Source organism: Jaculus jaculus, chromosome 2 (assembly GCF_020740685.1).
Source record: "Jaculus jaculus isolate mJacJac1 chromosome 2, mJacJac1.mat.Y.cur, whole genome shotgun sequence".
Taxonomy (NCBI): domain Eukaryota; kingdom Metazoa; phylum Chordata; class Mammalia; order Rodentia; family Dipodidae; genus Jaculus; species Jaculus jaculus.
This window is the reverse complement of record NC_059103.1, coordinates 139958550-139971971: the sequence shown is the minus strand read 5'-3', so window position 1 is coordinate 139971971 and position 13422 is coordinate 139958550. Positions and strand designations below refer to the sequence as shown.

At 44.5% G+C, this 13422-nt stretch overlaps 1 protein-coding gene across 2 annotated transcripts in view; it reads left to right on the top strand.

The window, feature by feature from the left end:
• The window catches only part of Slco5a1 (solute carrier organic anion transporter family member 5A1), a 172517-nt gene that overhangs the window by 152461 nt on the left and 6634 nt on the right, over positions 1–13422 (top strand). For both annotated transcript variants that reach the window (XM_004653300.2, XM_004653299.2), the window contains 3 exons: positions 1567–1726; positions 4466–4707; positions 6997–7061. In XM_004653300.2, the coding sequence (XP_004653357.2) occupies positions 1567–1726; positions 4466–4707; positions 6997–7061 (467 nt within the window). The remainder of the gene's footprint in view (positions 1–1566; positions 1727–4465; positions 4708–6996; positions 7062–13422) is intronic.

Sequence of the window (13422 nt, the reverse complement as noted above, 5' to 3'; positions counted from 1 at the left end):
ACCTCTGGGCCATCCTTGTGAAGAACTCTGTAATCTCTCTTCTTTGGTTATTTTCTTTTAATTTTTATTCATTTATTTGTGTGTGTGTGTGATTGTGTGTGTGTACGCACGTGTGTGTGCATGCACCAGGGCCTCTTACCACTGCAAAGGAACATCAGGTGTCTGTACCACTTTTTGTGCCTGAATGATGCGGGTAGCTTGGGTGTTAATGTGGGCTGGTAGGCTTTGCAAGAAAGCACCTTAAACTGTTAAGCCATCTTCCCAGCCCCCTTGGTTGCTATTATTATTATTATTATTGAAAGCTTGTTATTATACACAATAAACCAAGATACTTCCCTCCCCCCTCACATTCCCTTTCACAACTCCACTCTCTATCATATCTCCAACCCCTCTCAATCAGTCCCTCTTTTATTTTGATGTCATGATCTTTTCCTGCTATCATGGGGGTCTTGTGTAGCAGTGCCAGGCACTGTGAGGTCATGGATATCCAGGCCATTTTGTGTCTTGAAGACAGCATTGAAAGGAGTCCTACCCTGCCTTTGGCTCTAACATTCTTTCTGGCACCTCTTCCACAATGTGTCCTGAGCCTTGGAAGGTGTGATAGAGATATTTCAGTGCTGAGCACTCCTTTGACATTTCTTCTCAGCACTATGGTGCCTTCTGAGTCATCCCAAGGTCACTGCCATCTGAAAAGAGAAGCGTCTCTAACCAAAAGTGAGAGCAGCATTAAGATATGGGCCATTTGGTTGATTTTATAAAGCAATTGTTCTGATTCTTAATTAGTCATCTTGGAAAATTACTTCCTCTAGGTTTTCTAGAATCAATGTATCTTTCTTTGATAAGTTGTTCAAGAACAATGAAAATATTTGGTAAAAGAAATCTACATTGGTTACTGTGATTGGTTGACTCCATGTTTATGTGCTCACAATTATTTTATGAATTGCATACTGATCAGTATTTGACGTGAAGTATATGCTATCTTGATTTGATCATTACATAATATTGCATGTATTGAAACATCACATTGTGCCCCAGATATTGGTGCAATTATTATATAGCAGTTAAAAATAAACTGGAAGCAGGGTGTCTCGCTCAATGGAAGAGTACATGATTAGCATACATGAAGTGCTGAGTTTAGCGCCTAGCAGATCCCCAAAATAATAAAATAACATGAAATAGAATAATGAAAGGTCTTGTGGCCAGGCTTGTTAAGACAGAACCAAATGCTTCCAGTCAGTGAGGAATTCTTTGAGAGCTCTCTCAAATCACTAATTGCAGACGTGAGATCGGGTCTACTAAGTCAAGGTGGACAGCAAGATTCAGGCAGGGCAGATAATGTGTTTAAATCTTGAATATTTAGTAACTAAAAAGCTGAATCATTTTTCTTTACATTTGCTGTAAAGTCATAAAAGCAGTTATGCAGGGTGGTTACTTCCTGGTAGCATAACTTTGGTTTGTGGGCATGTACCCTTTAAAATGGACAAGTCACTAAACATCCAGAATGTTCCTCCTAGTTTTATTTTAGTGCTTGCTGCTCACAACTTGCTCTTTTCTCCTCTCTCTCAGCCCTTCTCTGACCATGCCCCATAGGAATCTGACAGGAAGCTGCAATGTGAATTGTGGCTGTAAGATACATGAGTATGAGCCTGTCTGTGGATCAGACGGGATTACCTACTTCAACCCTTGTCTGGCTGGCTGTGTTAACAGTGGGAATCTCAGCACTGGGGTGAGTAGATTTCATATATTCCCAATGATTTGTTAATCTGGCCTCCTGAGATAAGGATGTGATAGAATTTATACGCAACCACCATGATTTGGGCACCAGATGACTTCCCAGACACCTCACGGAAAGAAACATGTAGGGCTGTCAAGTTTGCCAGGGATGATGGGATTCTTTGTGGAAATGCTTGCTTCCTCACTAGCTGGCTCCTACTTTACTTTCCAAGCCAACTCGGGGAAATTTGATAAGGTTGAGCTTCAGGCCTTCCATTTGTCCACTGACGGGGCCCCTGTAATGGATTTGAAGGTCAATGTGGCTGCAGCTGGTGCTGATAGAACAGACCAGAGCCTTTGAAGGCGCCTCCTCCTAATTGGAGTCTGAAAAGATAGGTCATGACCATTTTTCATAGACTTATCACCTCAGTTCTTTTACCCCCCTTCCCTTTCAGAGTAAAGATATTTCTGTCAGTTGAAGAATAGGCTATTTTGAGAACTCCCTTCCTTGTGAATTATAAATAGGCTGTAATACTATGGGAGGAGGTTTTCATATTTTGACTCCCGTTCTCTATTGAGCCCGATTTGGCTCTTTGCATGAGATCAGACCACAGGTGACTATTTTGATTATGAGGCTAAAATGCATGCACTTGTTCTGTGCAGGTGAGAAGGAGTTACATCACTGATTGAGGTGTCAGGGGACCCATGTTTGATTTCTGAATTTGAAACAGGGAACTCCTGTTGCTGGTCCCCCACTATGTAGTTGGTGAGCTCCCGGGTTCTGAGAGAGATCATGAGCCCCATTCCTGTCAGCAGCCCTGGTCTTGCTTGGGAGTGAGTGAATCCTCATCCTTTTGCTCTTTTATAAAGACCAGCAATCCTTTGAGCACAGGTGGCCAAACACGGCCCACTTTTACCTTGTGCCTAGTGAGGACCATCACAAGAATTAGTCTGCTAATTGCCAGTCAGTAAAAAGCAAGGTAATAGGTTACGAAGGTTAATTGGTCAGTTTAGCATCTACCAGCTTATTTTGATACTGAATTATTAACACTCCACAAAGTTTCATTTTTGCTGTTTCAGCTATGTTTCGTAGAAAATTTAGTAGTTAACAGAGAAGATTCAGCCACCATTGTGCTTCTGTATCTTCTGCCCCCTATAGCGGCACGTAGCACACCAGTAGAGGCTCATAGATAGTTGTTGGGAACCATCAATAGGCGATGTTGGTCTTAGCAGTGCATCCGGACAGCCCCACTCTGTCAGATGGCAGGCGCACCACGGGCCAGGGGTGCAGCCATCAGTCAGCAGTCTGAAGTTATAGCCGTGGAGAGGGTTATCCTTGCCATGGGTGGAAGTCACCAGTCTGCCAAAAGGGCCGGCAGGGTGTTTGAACAGGAATAGCTAGTAAGAAGTCCATTATCATTCATACTGAAGTCATCATGCTTGCGCTATGAATTGAACAAATGTGAGCTTAGGGACCTTCGTGTGCTCAGACTGGGCTACACACATGGGGTCCTGCTTTAGGGAGCTTGTCCAATTGGAGACCCCAAGAGGTCAACTGAACTCAATGCAGCCTATATCAATGACCAAGAATAATCACTTGGAATGGCAATGACTTAGAACTAGGTGTTGAAAGCATCTTAGAAAAGTTTAGGTTTAAACGGTTTTGACTATCCAATCTAGATGTTATGGGGACACACACTTTGACCCTTCACTGGTGTCTTTCTTGATTGTTCTCTTTATTTCCTGAGGTAGGGTCTCTCACAGGAGCCCAGAGCTTGTAGATTTAGCTAGTCTCACTAGGCAATTTGCCTCCAGGTAGCCCCTGTATTCACTAATAGTGGGATTACAGGTGGCCAGCACACCCACTTGGTATTTACATGGGTGCTGGGGGTTGGGACTCCAGCAAGTGCTTTCTCTACTGAGGCATCTCCCCAGCTCCAAGAATGTGTTTTGTATACAATATTTTACATTTAAAAAAAGATCACAGTTATTTTAAGACATTCTTATTTGTCAGTATTCCTATGTTGCATTTGACTTTTGTTTTTTAAGGACTGAATATTTAATTTGAGAACATTATTCTTGCTTCTTGGCTTTTTTTTTAAACTACAAGGATTTAATTTGGCTAGCCTATTTAAGTTGTGGAGTTCACTAGAATAACATGTTTGTAGTCTATTTTATTTTTTAAAATATCTTTATTTGCAAGCAGAGAGAGAGAGAGAGAGAGAGAGAGAGAGAGAGAGAGAGCGCAAGAGAGACACAGAGGGCAAATGGGTACCCCAGGGTATCTTGCCTTGGCACACGAACTACAGATGTGTGCACCACCTTCTTTCTCTTGCTTTATGTGGGTACTAGGAATCAAACTGGGTACACAGCCCTTGCAAGCAGCATCTTTAGCCATTGAGCCATATCTCCGGCCCCTACATCTGGGTTTTTTGTTTAAATTTCGTTTATTTTTATTTATTTATTTGAGAGCAACAGACAAAGAGAGAAAGAGGGAGAGAGAGAGAGAGAGAGAGAGAGAGAGAGAGAGAGAGAGAGGATGGGTGCGCCAGGCCCTCCAGCCACCGCAAATGAACTCCAGATGCGTGCGCCCCCTTGTGCATCTGGCTAACGTGGGTCCTGGGGAATCGAGCCTCGAACCGGGGTCCTTAGGCTTCATAGGCAAGCGCTTAACCACTAAGCCATCTCTCCAGCTCCATATCTGGCTTTTGACCTACCTGTTTTTGTTTTTGTTTTTTTTTTGCTTCCTCAGATTCGGAATTATACGGAATGCACCTGTGTCCAAAGTCGACAAGTGATCACGCCACCCACCGTGGGACAGCGCAGCCAGCTCCGAGTTGTCATTGTCAAGACGTATCTCAACGAGAATGGGTACGCTGTGTCCGGGAAGTGCAAGCGGACCTGCAATACCCTCATCCCGTTCCTGGTTTTCCTTTTCATAGTCACCTTTATCACAGCCTGTGCCCAGCCCTCAGCCATCATAGTGACTCTCAGGTAAGAAGAGCAGCCAGGTTCTGGGCTGGGTGGCCCAACCGGCCAGCCTGTTGTAGGAGAGGAGGAGGCGAAGAAGGGACGCTGGGATTAGAGTGCAGGTCACTCACACATCTCCCGCTGAGCTCACGCAACAAGGATGTGAGTTTTTACATCTGGAAGAGAAAAGATGGTTGTAACATTTCACATTCTAGAACTTTCTTCATGGAGCTCCACTCCTCTTTGCTTAGTGAAATTTCTTTCAGGTGCCTTTTATTTCTGAAGTCTCCGTTGTCCTGCAAGGTTAAACATCGTGAGTTGAAAGGCATGCCCACGTTAGCTCCACGCAGCCGACACCCCCTCGCCCAGAAGAGCAGGAAGTAATCTGACACAGTTGCTAAATCATGCATGCGGCAAAAGCTATTATCTCCCGCCTTGTGGGTGGGTAATAGTGCATCTCCGGGATCAGCAAGGAGTTTTGCTGGGCCTGCGATATGAAATGCTGAGCTCATTAATTTTACTGTCGAATAAAGTTCTGGAGTTGAATCAAGCAAAGGGTAGACTGGGAAATGTGATCTTCCCATCATCCAGGATATTATATATCCTCTTTGGGCTTTTTGTCTGCGAAAGGAAGCTGCTTTTGTCCTATTTAAAACAGGCACATTCAAACCAACCCTCCGCTGCTCTTGTGTTCGCAGTAGGGGCTGCGGTGTGCACAGGCTGCCCGGGGGGACAGTGTGGCTAGGCAGGAAGAGCACGCCTGGCTTTGAGGGCAGCAGGGGTGGGAGGCAGGGAGACCAGGAGGGGTTCTTTCTGGTTCCTCTGAACTCAGAAACGCTGAGCCCCTGGCAGGACTCTCCACGCTCAGGGAGGACAGGTGGCCTGGATCATGCACAATCTTGGCTTTCCCCCCACTGCACACTGAGGCAGATATTTCCCAGTGAAGCCCCTCTGACCAGAAGACAGAGACACCTGGGAAGACCCACGGACTTATCCGCTCCTCCACTAGCTGACACCGACGGGTAACATGGCTGCAGAAAGAAGCAGGGGAATCGCTAAAAGGCCTAGAGCCCTAGGGGGAGATTCAAGGGCAGTGGTCCCAGGAAGTTCTCCATCTCATACGCAGAAGCCTACCTGTGTGCTTGAGAAGGATAGGGCACCTCATCATGTAAAAGCTATGTGAACCGTTAGGAAGCTTACTCACCTAAGTAATCTAATGTTCTACACTGTCATCGTACAATGAATGGTAGCCCACAGGAGTGCTATCCATTTTACAAGTGTTCACACCTGCCACTTTAGCGCTGGCTTCTAACACCGAATGTCAGGAAAGGAATCCTTTGATCTCTGCTAACTGCAACATCAATACCTTCAGACTCCTGCCTCATGGGCATTTCTTGAAGCATAAATTTTAGCTAAAATGTGACTCAGAGGAATGTATTTTTTTGGCTTAAGATTTAAAAAATACATTTTTTAAAAAAATTATTTGTTTCAGACAGAGAGAGAGAGATAGAAATAGGCAGGTAGAGAGAGAGAGAGAATGGGCACACCAGGGCCTCCAGCCTCTGCAAACGAACTCCGGATGCGTACACCCCCTTGTGCATCTGGCTTACGTTGAAGCTGGGTCCTTTGGCTTTGCAGGCAAGTGTCTTAACGGCTAAGCCATCTCTCCAGCCCTAAAATATTTTTTAATTAATTAATTTATTTATTTGAGAGTGACAGACAAAGAGAGAGAAAGATGCAGATGAGAAAGAGACAGAGATTGGACCTCCAGCCACTGCAAACGAACTCCAGACATGTGCACCCCCTTGTGCGTCTGGCTAACGTGGGTCCTGGGGAATCGAGCCTCGAACTGGGGTCCTTAGGCTTCACAGGCAAGCACTTAATTGCTAAGCCATTCCTCCAGCCCCCAAAATATTTTTGACAGAGGAAATATGAAAATTATTTTCATTGGGCACGTCTTTTGGAAAGCGTATGCAGAGAATGAGAATAAGATTTTTTTTTTTTTGTAGAATAATTTTGCAGAGCTCATTTAGAATACTTTCTGCCTTCGTCTGCCTCTTCAGCCACAAACCTTGACCCTCCACCAGTATATATACAGAAACAGAATTAATCAGTGGGGCTTCTTTGGTGTGTCTACCTCTACTCTGTGGTTTGCAAACAGCAGTCTTGGTTGGCTGTTGTTGCACATTCTAGCTATGAGCTGTTATGGCAAAGCACACTTGCTTCCTGAGTCTGTGTGAGGCAGGCGTGATGTCAGGTCCACTTTCTTGGAGCCACAGCGGCAAACTGTGTCGTTCTCTTTGCTCGCTATAGGTCTGTGGAAGACGAGGAAAGGCCTTTTGCACTGGGAATGCAGTTTGTTTTGCTGCGAACACTTGGTAAGTCCCCACGTTTCCAAATGTAACTCTTAATTCCTCTTTGCAATCGGCAAGTGCACACTGTCCTTTACAAGGGGCAAGTCAAGTCACTTGTGACCATCTGTGGCTAGGATTTGACAGGTTTGTGGAGGGGGCACACTTCCTCATTTTCTGATTGCAACTGAAATCTGGCAAGTTCATTCCATGAAACAAAAGCAAAGGGATTTTAGGTTAGTTTCTGTTTGACTCTGCACATAAACTTGGGAAAATTCTCTTGGGAACTTTATATAACAAGAGATATGAAATTAAGAAATATGAAATGAGTTTTTTATCTTGGCTTTTTTGGTCTTTTTTTTAACAAGAAAGCAAGAGAAATCAGAGCTCATTTTACTCGTGGAAATTTTATTTTTTTACTGCCTATATTTCACTGGATTGTGTACAGAAATCTCCAGGAAAAATTCTAAAAAGACAAAAGGTAAGATCCCAGGTGTTGAGGCTTTACTCATTAATAAGGAAAGCTCTTTGGGGCTTCACCTGTGAACAGAGCCCATAAAGAACAACTTATATTTTTATGTATTTATTTATTTACTGGAGGGGTGGGGAGAGAGAATGAGTGCACCAGGGCCTCCAGCAGCTGCAAATGACTCCAGACACATGTGCCACCTTGTGTATCTGGTTTACATGGGTCCTGGGAAATCAAACCTGGGTACTTTGGCTTCACAGGCAAGTGCCTTAACTGCTAAGATGTCACTCTAGCCAAGAAGAACAACTTTTACAAATACCCCTCACCCTGTGCAGTGTGTTGGGACCATGGATGGAAACAGTGTGAGAGCAGCCTATTGCCTCGGTCAGTTTTGATGCTTTGTTGACTGACTTCCTCATCATCAAGCTTATTTTCCTTTCTTAAGTGGCAGGCTGTCATTTTCTTCAGCTGCTATTTCCCTTACTAATCAGTACCATTGTCCACAGGACGAGATAAAACTCTAGTCTTTTTAAAATTCAGATTTCAGTTTCCAAGGATAAAAATTTTTAAATTTTATTTTATGTTTGTGTGATAGGCATATGCATGTGTGTGAGCACACATGTGTGTGTGCAGGTGTGTGTGAGTGTGGAGGCCAGAGTGACTTCCTCACTCTACACCCTGTGTTTTTGAGACAGTGTCTTGGCCTAGAGCTCCCTGATTTGGCTAAACCAGCTAGCTAGCAAGTCCTCGGCATCTACCGCCCTAGTACTAGGGTTACAGGTATATGCTGGCACAGCTAGCTTTTACATGGTCCTGGGGATTAAATCCAGGTCCTCACACTTGTCCAGCAGCAGTCACTTTACACACTGAGCCATCTCCCCGGTTCCAGGTGGATTTTTTTTTTTTTTTTTAGAGAGAGAGAGAGTGAAAGCAAGAGAAAGAATTGACACACCAGGGCCTCAGCCACTGCAATCGAACTCCAGGTGGTTGCGCCACCTAGTGGGCATGTGTTACCTTGCACTTGCTTCACCTTTGTGCTTCTGGCTTATGTGGGACCTGTAGAGAGAGTGAACCTGGGTCCTTAGGCTTTGTAGGCAAGAGCCCTAACCACTAATCTATCTCTCCAGCCCTGAAATGTTTTTACTTACCATCATTATGAGCTTTGAGGCATTACTCTCCCTGAAGTTCTAAGTTTGCCCTATGCTAGGGATGGACCAGTCCAAGAATAAGCCTTTCCAAGTAAGCCCTGGCAGGAACAACTAGACCTTTTGAAGGTGCTGGGAGTTTAAATTTTTCTCAAGATAGGGTCTCACTCCAGCCCAGGCTGACCTGAAATTCACCCTGTAGTCCCAGGTTGGCCTCAAACTCACAACCATCCTCCTACCACTGCCTCCTGAGTGCTGGGATTAAAGACACGTGCCATTCTGCCTGGTAAAGGTGCTGTTTTTAAAAGCCTGCTGCTTTTTAAGGGAAATTTGGACACACTTCTGCCTACTTATACTTCTTGTTAAAAACTAAAAGGCATTGCTTTTTTGTGGGTTTTATCTTTTAACTACTTCATGAAACAGCTCATTTTGTTATGTCTATCCCAGAAGAATGGAGACCCCAGGAAGGCAGGAAATGTCCTTTGCTCAAACGTATGTATCAGCAGGAAGAGATGGCCCACATCTGTCTCCCCATACTTAGAAGACTGAGACAGGTGGATCCTTAATTAGAGTCCAGACTGGGCAAAACCCTGTGTCAAAAACTGAATAATAATGATGATGATAATAATAATAATAATAGCAATAATAATAATAAAAGATTTTAAAGAAACCCTTCAGGCCCAGCTATCTGGCAATAGGCCCAAGGAGCTCTTCAGCTGTCTGTCTGTCTTCCACAGCTACAGGAGCCTTTCCATAGGCTTCCCAGCATGCAATGGAATAAAGGTCAAATTTGGAGAATCTGTGGGCCTCAGTGACATGGGGCACATCTCTCTTGTTAAGGTAGCCTGGATAGAGGTGGCTGAAGATCAAAATCTTGTTGGGCTCCTGGTTCAAGATGCTATGGACACTGAAGCCAACCTTGTCCAGTCCTGGACTGATTGATTAAAAACTGGATCTTACTATAGATGTAGACCAGCCTGACCTTTTCAAACTCATGGTGATTACCTACTGCCTCTGTTATTTTCTCCCTGGGACTATAGATATATACCACCACGCCTGACTAAAAATGTCACTTTCAAAGGTAGAAATTTGGGCTGGAGAGATGGCTTAGTGGTTAAGGGACTTCCCTCGGAGCCTAAGGACCCATGTTCAACTCTTCAGATCCCACAGTAGTCAGACACACAGAGGTGAGGCAAGTGCAAGGTAACGCATGCCCAATAGGTGGGGCAAGCGTCTGGAGTTGGACTTTGGTGGCTGAGGCCCTGGCACACCAATTCTCTCTCCTTCTCTTTCTCTGTTTAAAATTAAAAAAGATAGAAATTTATTAACTAAGGTCATGATTACGTAGGAATTTATTTTTTTGTTTGTTTTTTCAAGGTAGGGTCTCACTCTAGCCCAGGCTGACCTGGAATTCACTATGGAGTCTCAGGGTGGCCTCAAACTCACAGCGATCCTCCCACCTCTGCCTCCCGAGTGCTGGGATTAAAGGCGTGCGCCACCACGCCCGGCTAACGTAGGAATTTTTAAAGAACAATATTTTTGCCCTACTCCTCTTTGATGCCATGAAGTTGGGGTTATTTGACGTGGATTTAGGTAAAGAGGCAGCGATAGATACAGACTGCGCACCGGCAGTAAGTGGAGAGCACACTGGACATTTGCTACCGAAGTCAACTCTATCATGCTCTCTACTGAGTGTGGAAAAGTATAGTTAAGTCACCCAACCAATTCATATTTGCCCAAAATTTCAGCTTTTTGTACCCTAAGAATATTATCATTTAACATCCACAAGCCCTGAGGATTACTGGGCTTTCCCCACAGGTCCTTAGCTCTGAGCTGTCCCCATTGGTTCTCAGCATTAAAGGTATGGCTCTTGCCACTAAGAAGCTTATAGGAGGAAGATGGAAATGGTTTTAAAACTCTGTGATAGCTGATGAAGTGGAGGTATAATGGGGAAAGAGTGGCATCTGAGTGAGCCAGGCATTTGGGGGGAGGGAGAGATCAGCCAGGTAAGTGACTTGGAGGTAAGGACACATTTTGACAAAGGGAGTGTGATGAAGGAATTGCACTTAGTAAGCTTGCTTTCTGGTGGGATTAAATAGTCAGCTATATTATATAGCCCAAACAACAAAGCTGCCACCATCATTCTAGACATTTCATCAGCTTCAAAGATGAATTTTAGCCACAATTATTTCTATGTACTAAATGCCTTTATAAAGTTGGCATTTGGCATGGGCTCTTTTCAGTGAGAGCAGGAATGAGAGCAAGAGATGCAGGTCGCCCACCCTCCGCCACCGCCACGTGTAGCAACCTGCGTTCTTGTAGAGACCCTCACTCAGGAAGCAGGATTCTTGATTATGCTGCAGACAAGAACTTCAGTACCATTGGAGTTTTAAAAAAAAAAAATTGTTCATTATTTATTTATTTATTTGAGAGTGACAGACACAGAGAGAAAGGCAGAGAGAGAGGGAATGGGTGCTCCAAGGCCTCTAGCTACTACAAGTGAACTCCAGACGCATGCGCCCCTTTGTGCATTTGGCTAATGTGGGTCCTGGGGAATCGAGCCTCAAACCTGGGTCCTTAGGCTTCACAGGCAAGCGCTTAACTGCTAAGCCATCTCTCCAGCCCCCATTGGAGTTTATTAAGAGGAGATTTTAACATACCTCATGAGTGCTGGGATTAAAGGTATGCACCACCACTCCAGGCATAAACTCTGTGTGTGTGTGTGTGTGTGTGTGTGTGTGTGTGTGTGTTCATGTGCGAATGCGGGACAGCAGCGGACAACTTCAGGTGTTGGTTCTTGCTATCCACCTTGCTTGGGGGAGGATATGTGGTTGTTTGCTACTATGTTAGGCATCCTGAGTAGCCTATAAGCTTCAGGGCTATCCTCTTGCCTCGACCTCCCCTCTTGCCCTGGGTGTACTGGGATTACAGATGCCAGTGAATAGTGCACACCCTAGTGTGGATGTGGGCTTCTCAGGAGAGCTACAGTTAAATTTATGATAATAGCCATATTCCATGTGCTGACTTCTGAAGTTATTTTGGTTAGAGGATTTCTAAGAAAATTTTTTTTTTTTACCTTTTAGTAAGTGAGATTATAGGATGAGTTTTGAGGTGTATGGGACAGGACAAAGGCTGGTAAGATAAAACCATAGGTCACAAGGCTTGAAATATCTTCACTGTAAAAAAAAGAGTTAAACTATGTTTTTGTTAGGGGGTGATTTTTTAAAAATATTGTTATTATTATTTTTATTGGTTTCTCGAGGTAGGGTTTCACTCTAGCCCAGGTGACCTGGAATTCACTGTGTAGTGTCAGGGTGGCCTTGAACTCATGGCAATCTTCCTACCTCTGCGTCCCCAGTGCTGGGATTAAAGGTATGCACCACCACACCCAGTTCTAATTATTTTATTTTTATTTATTTATTTGAGAGAGAGAGAGAGAGAGAGAGAGAAAGAGAGGAGATAGAGAAACAGAATGGGCATGCAAGGACCTTCAGCCTCCACAAACGAGCTCCACACACATGCACCACCTTGTGCATCTGGCTTACATGGGTCCTGGGGAATCGAACCTGGGTCCTTTGGCTTTACAGGCAAGTACCAGAATGACTAAGCCAGCTCTCCAGCCCTGCTTGCTTTTGAGGCAAGGTCTCACTGATACCCAGGCAGACCTAGAACTCACTCTGTATCCTCAGGCTGGCCTCAAACTCACAACAATCCTACTTCATCCTCAAAAATATTTTTGGCCTGGTACTCTACCACACGTACTGTGGCCAAAGGTGTGCACCACCACCTCCAGCTTAAGACATGTTTTGACTGTAAACAAAGTTCATGATCTTTTTGTGAGCTTCTTAATCATTTACAGGTTAATGGCAGGGAGAGGAATAAGGGTAAACTCAATGGTCACATACAGTAGGCCTTATGCAAGCTTCCTTGCTGTTTGAACATTCTCACTTGGAATATCTCCCATTAAAAAAAAGACAGGTTGGGCTGGAGAGATGGTTTAGCGGTTAAGCGCTTGCCTGTGAAGCCTAAGGACCCCGGTTCGAGGCTCGGTTCCCCAGGTCCCACGTTAGCCAGATGCACAAGGGGGCGCACGCGTCTGGAGTTCGTTTGCAGAGGCTGGAAGCCCTGGCGCGCCCATTCTCTCTCTCTCCCTCTATCTGTCTTTCTCTCTGTGTCTGTCACTCTCAAATAAATAAATAAAAAATTAAAAAAAAAAAAAAAAAAAAAAAAGACAGGTTGTCTTTATGTAGAGTCTTTACACTGAGTATTATTAGTTGTGCTGAAATTCTGGACTCTCAGCTGTCCAGAATCTGCTTGTGAGCTCTTAACCAGACTGCAGGGTGAAGGCCTCACTCCCCACCAAGTCCCTTTCATTTCCCTTGTCTTTCTCCCTAACTTCAGTTTGAATTAGGGGAGAAAACATTTTCCTCCGAGTCTTCCTGCACCTAGGAACCAGAACAAGAGCCCAGCAGAACTAAATGTGTTAAACTGGTGTGTGGTAAAGAGCTGTAATATAGCTTCCAAAGTGTTTCATAACTTGATCCAAATTTTAAGTTTAAGACACTTATTTCTCCAGCTGTCTTGAGGTATGGCTCACAAGCTGTACGAGCAGTCTGCCGTGCGATGACGTGGTAGGCTCTTCACCGCCCAGCTGCAGCTCCAGCTATGACTGGTGTATGTATAAAATGCAATAGACATTTTTTGGTGGGGGACAGGGTCTCACTTGAGCCCAGGATACCCTAAAACTCACTCTATAGCCCAGGATGGCCTCAAA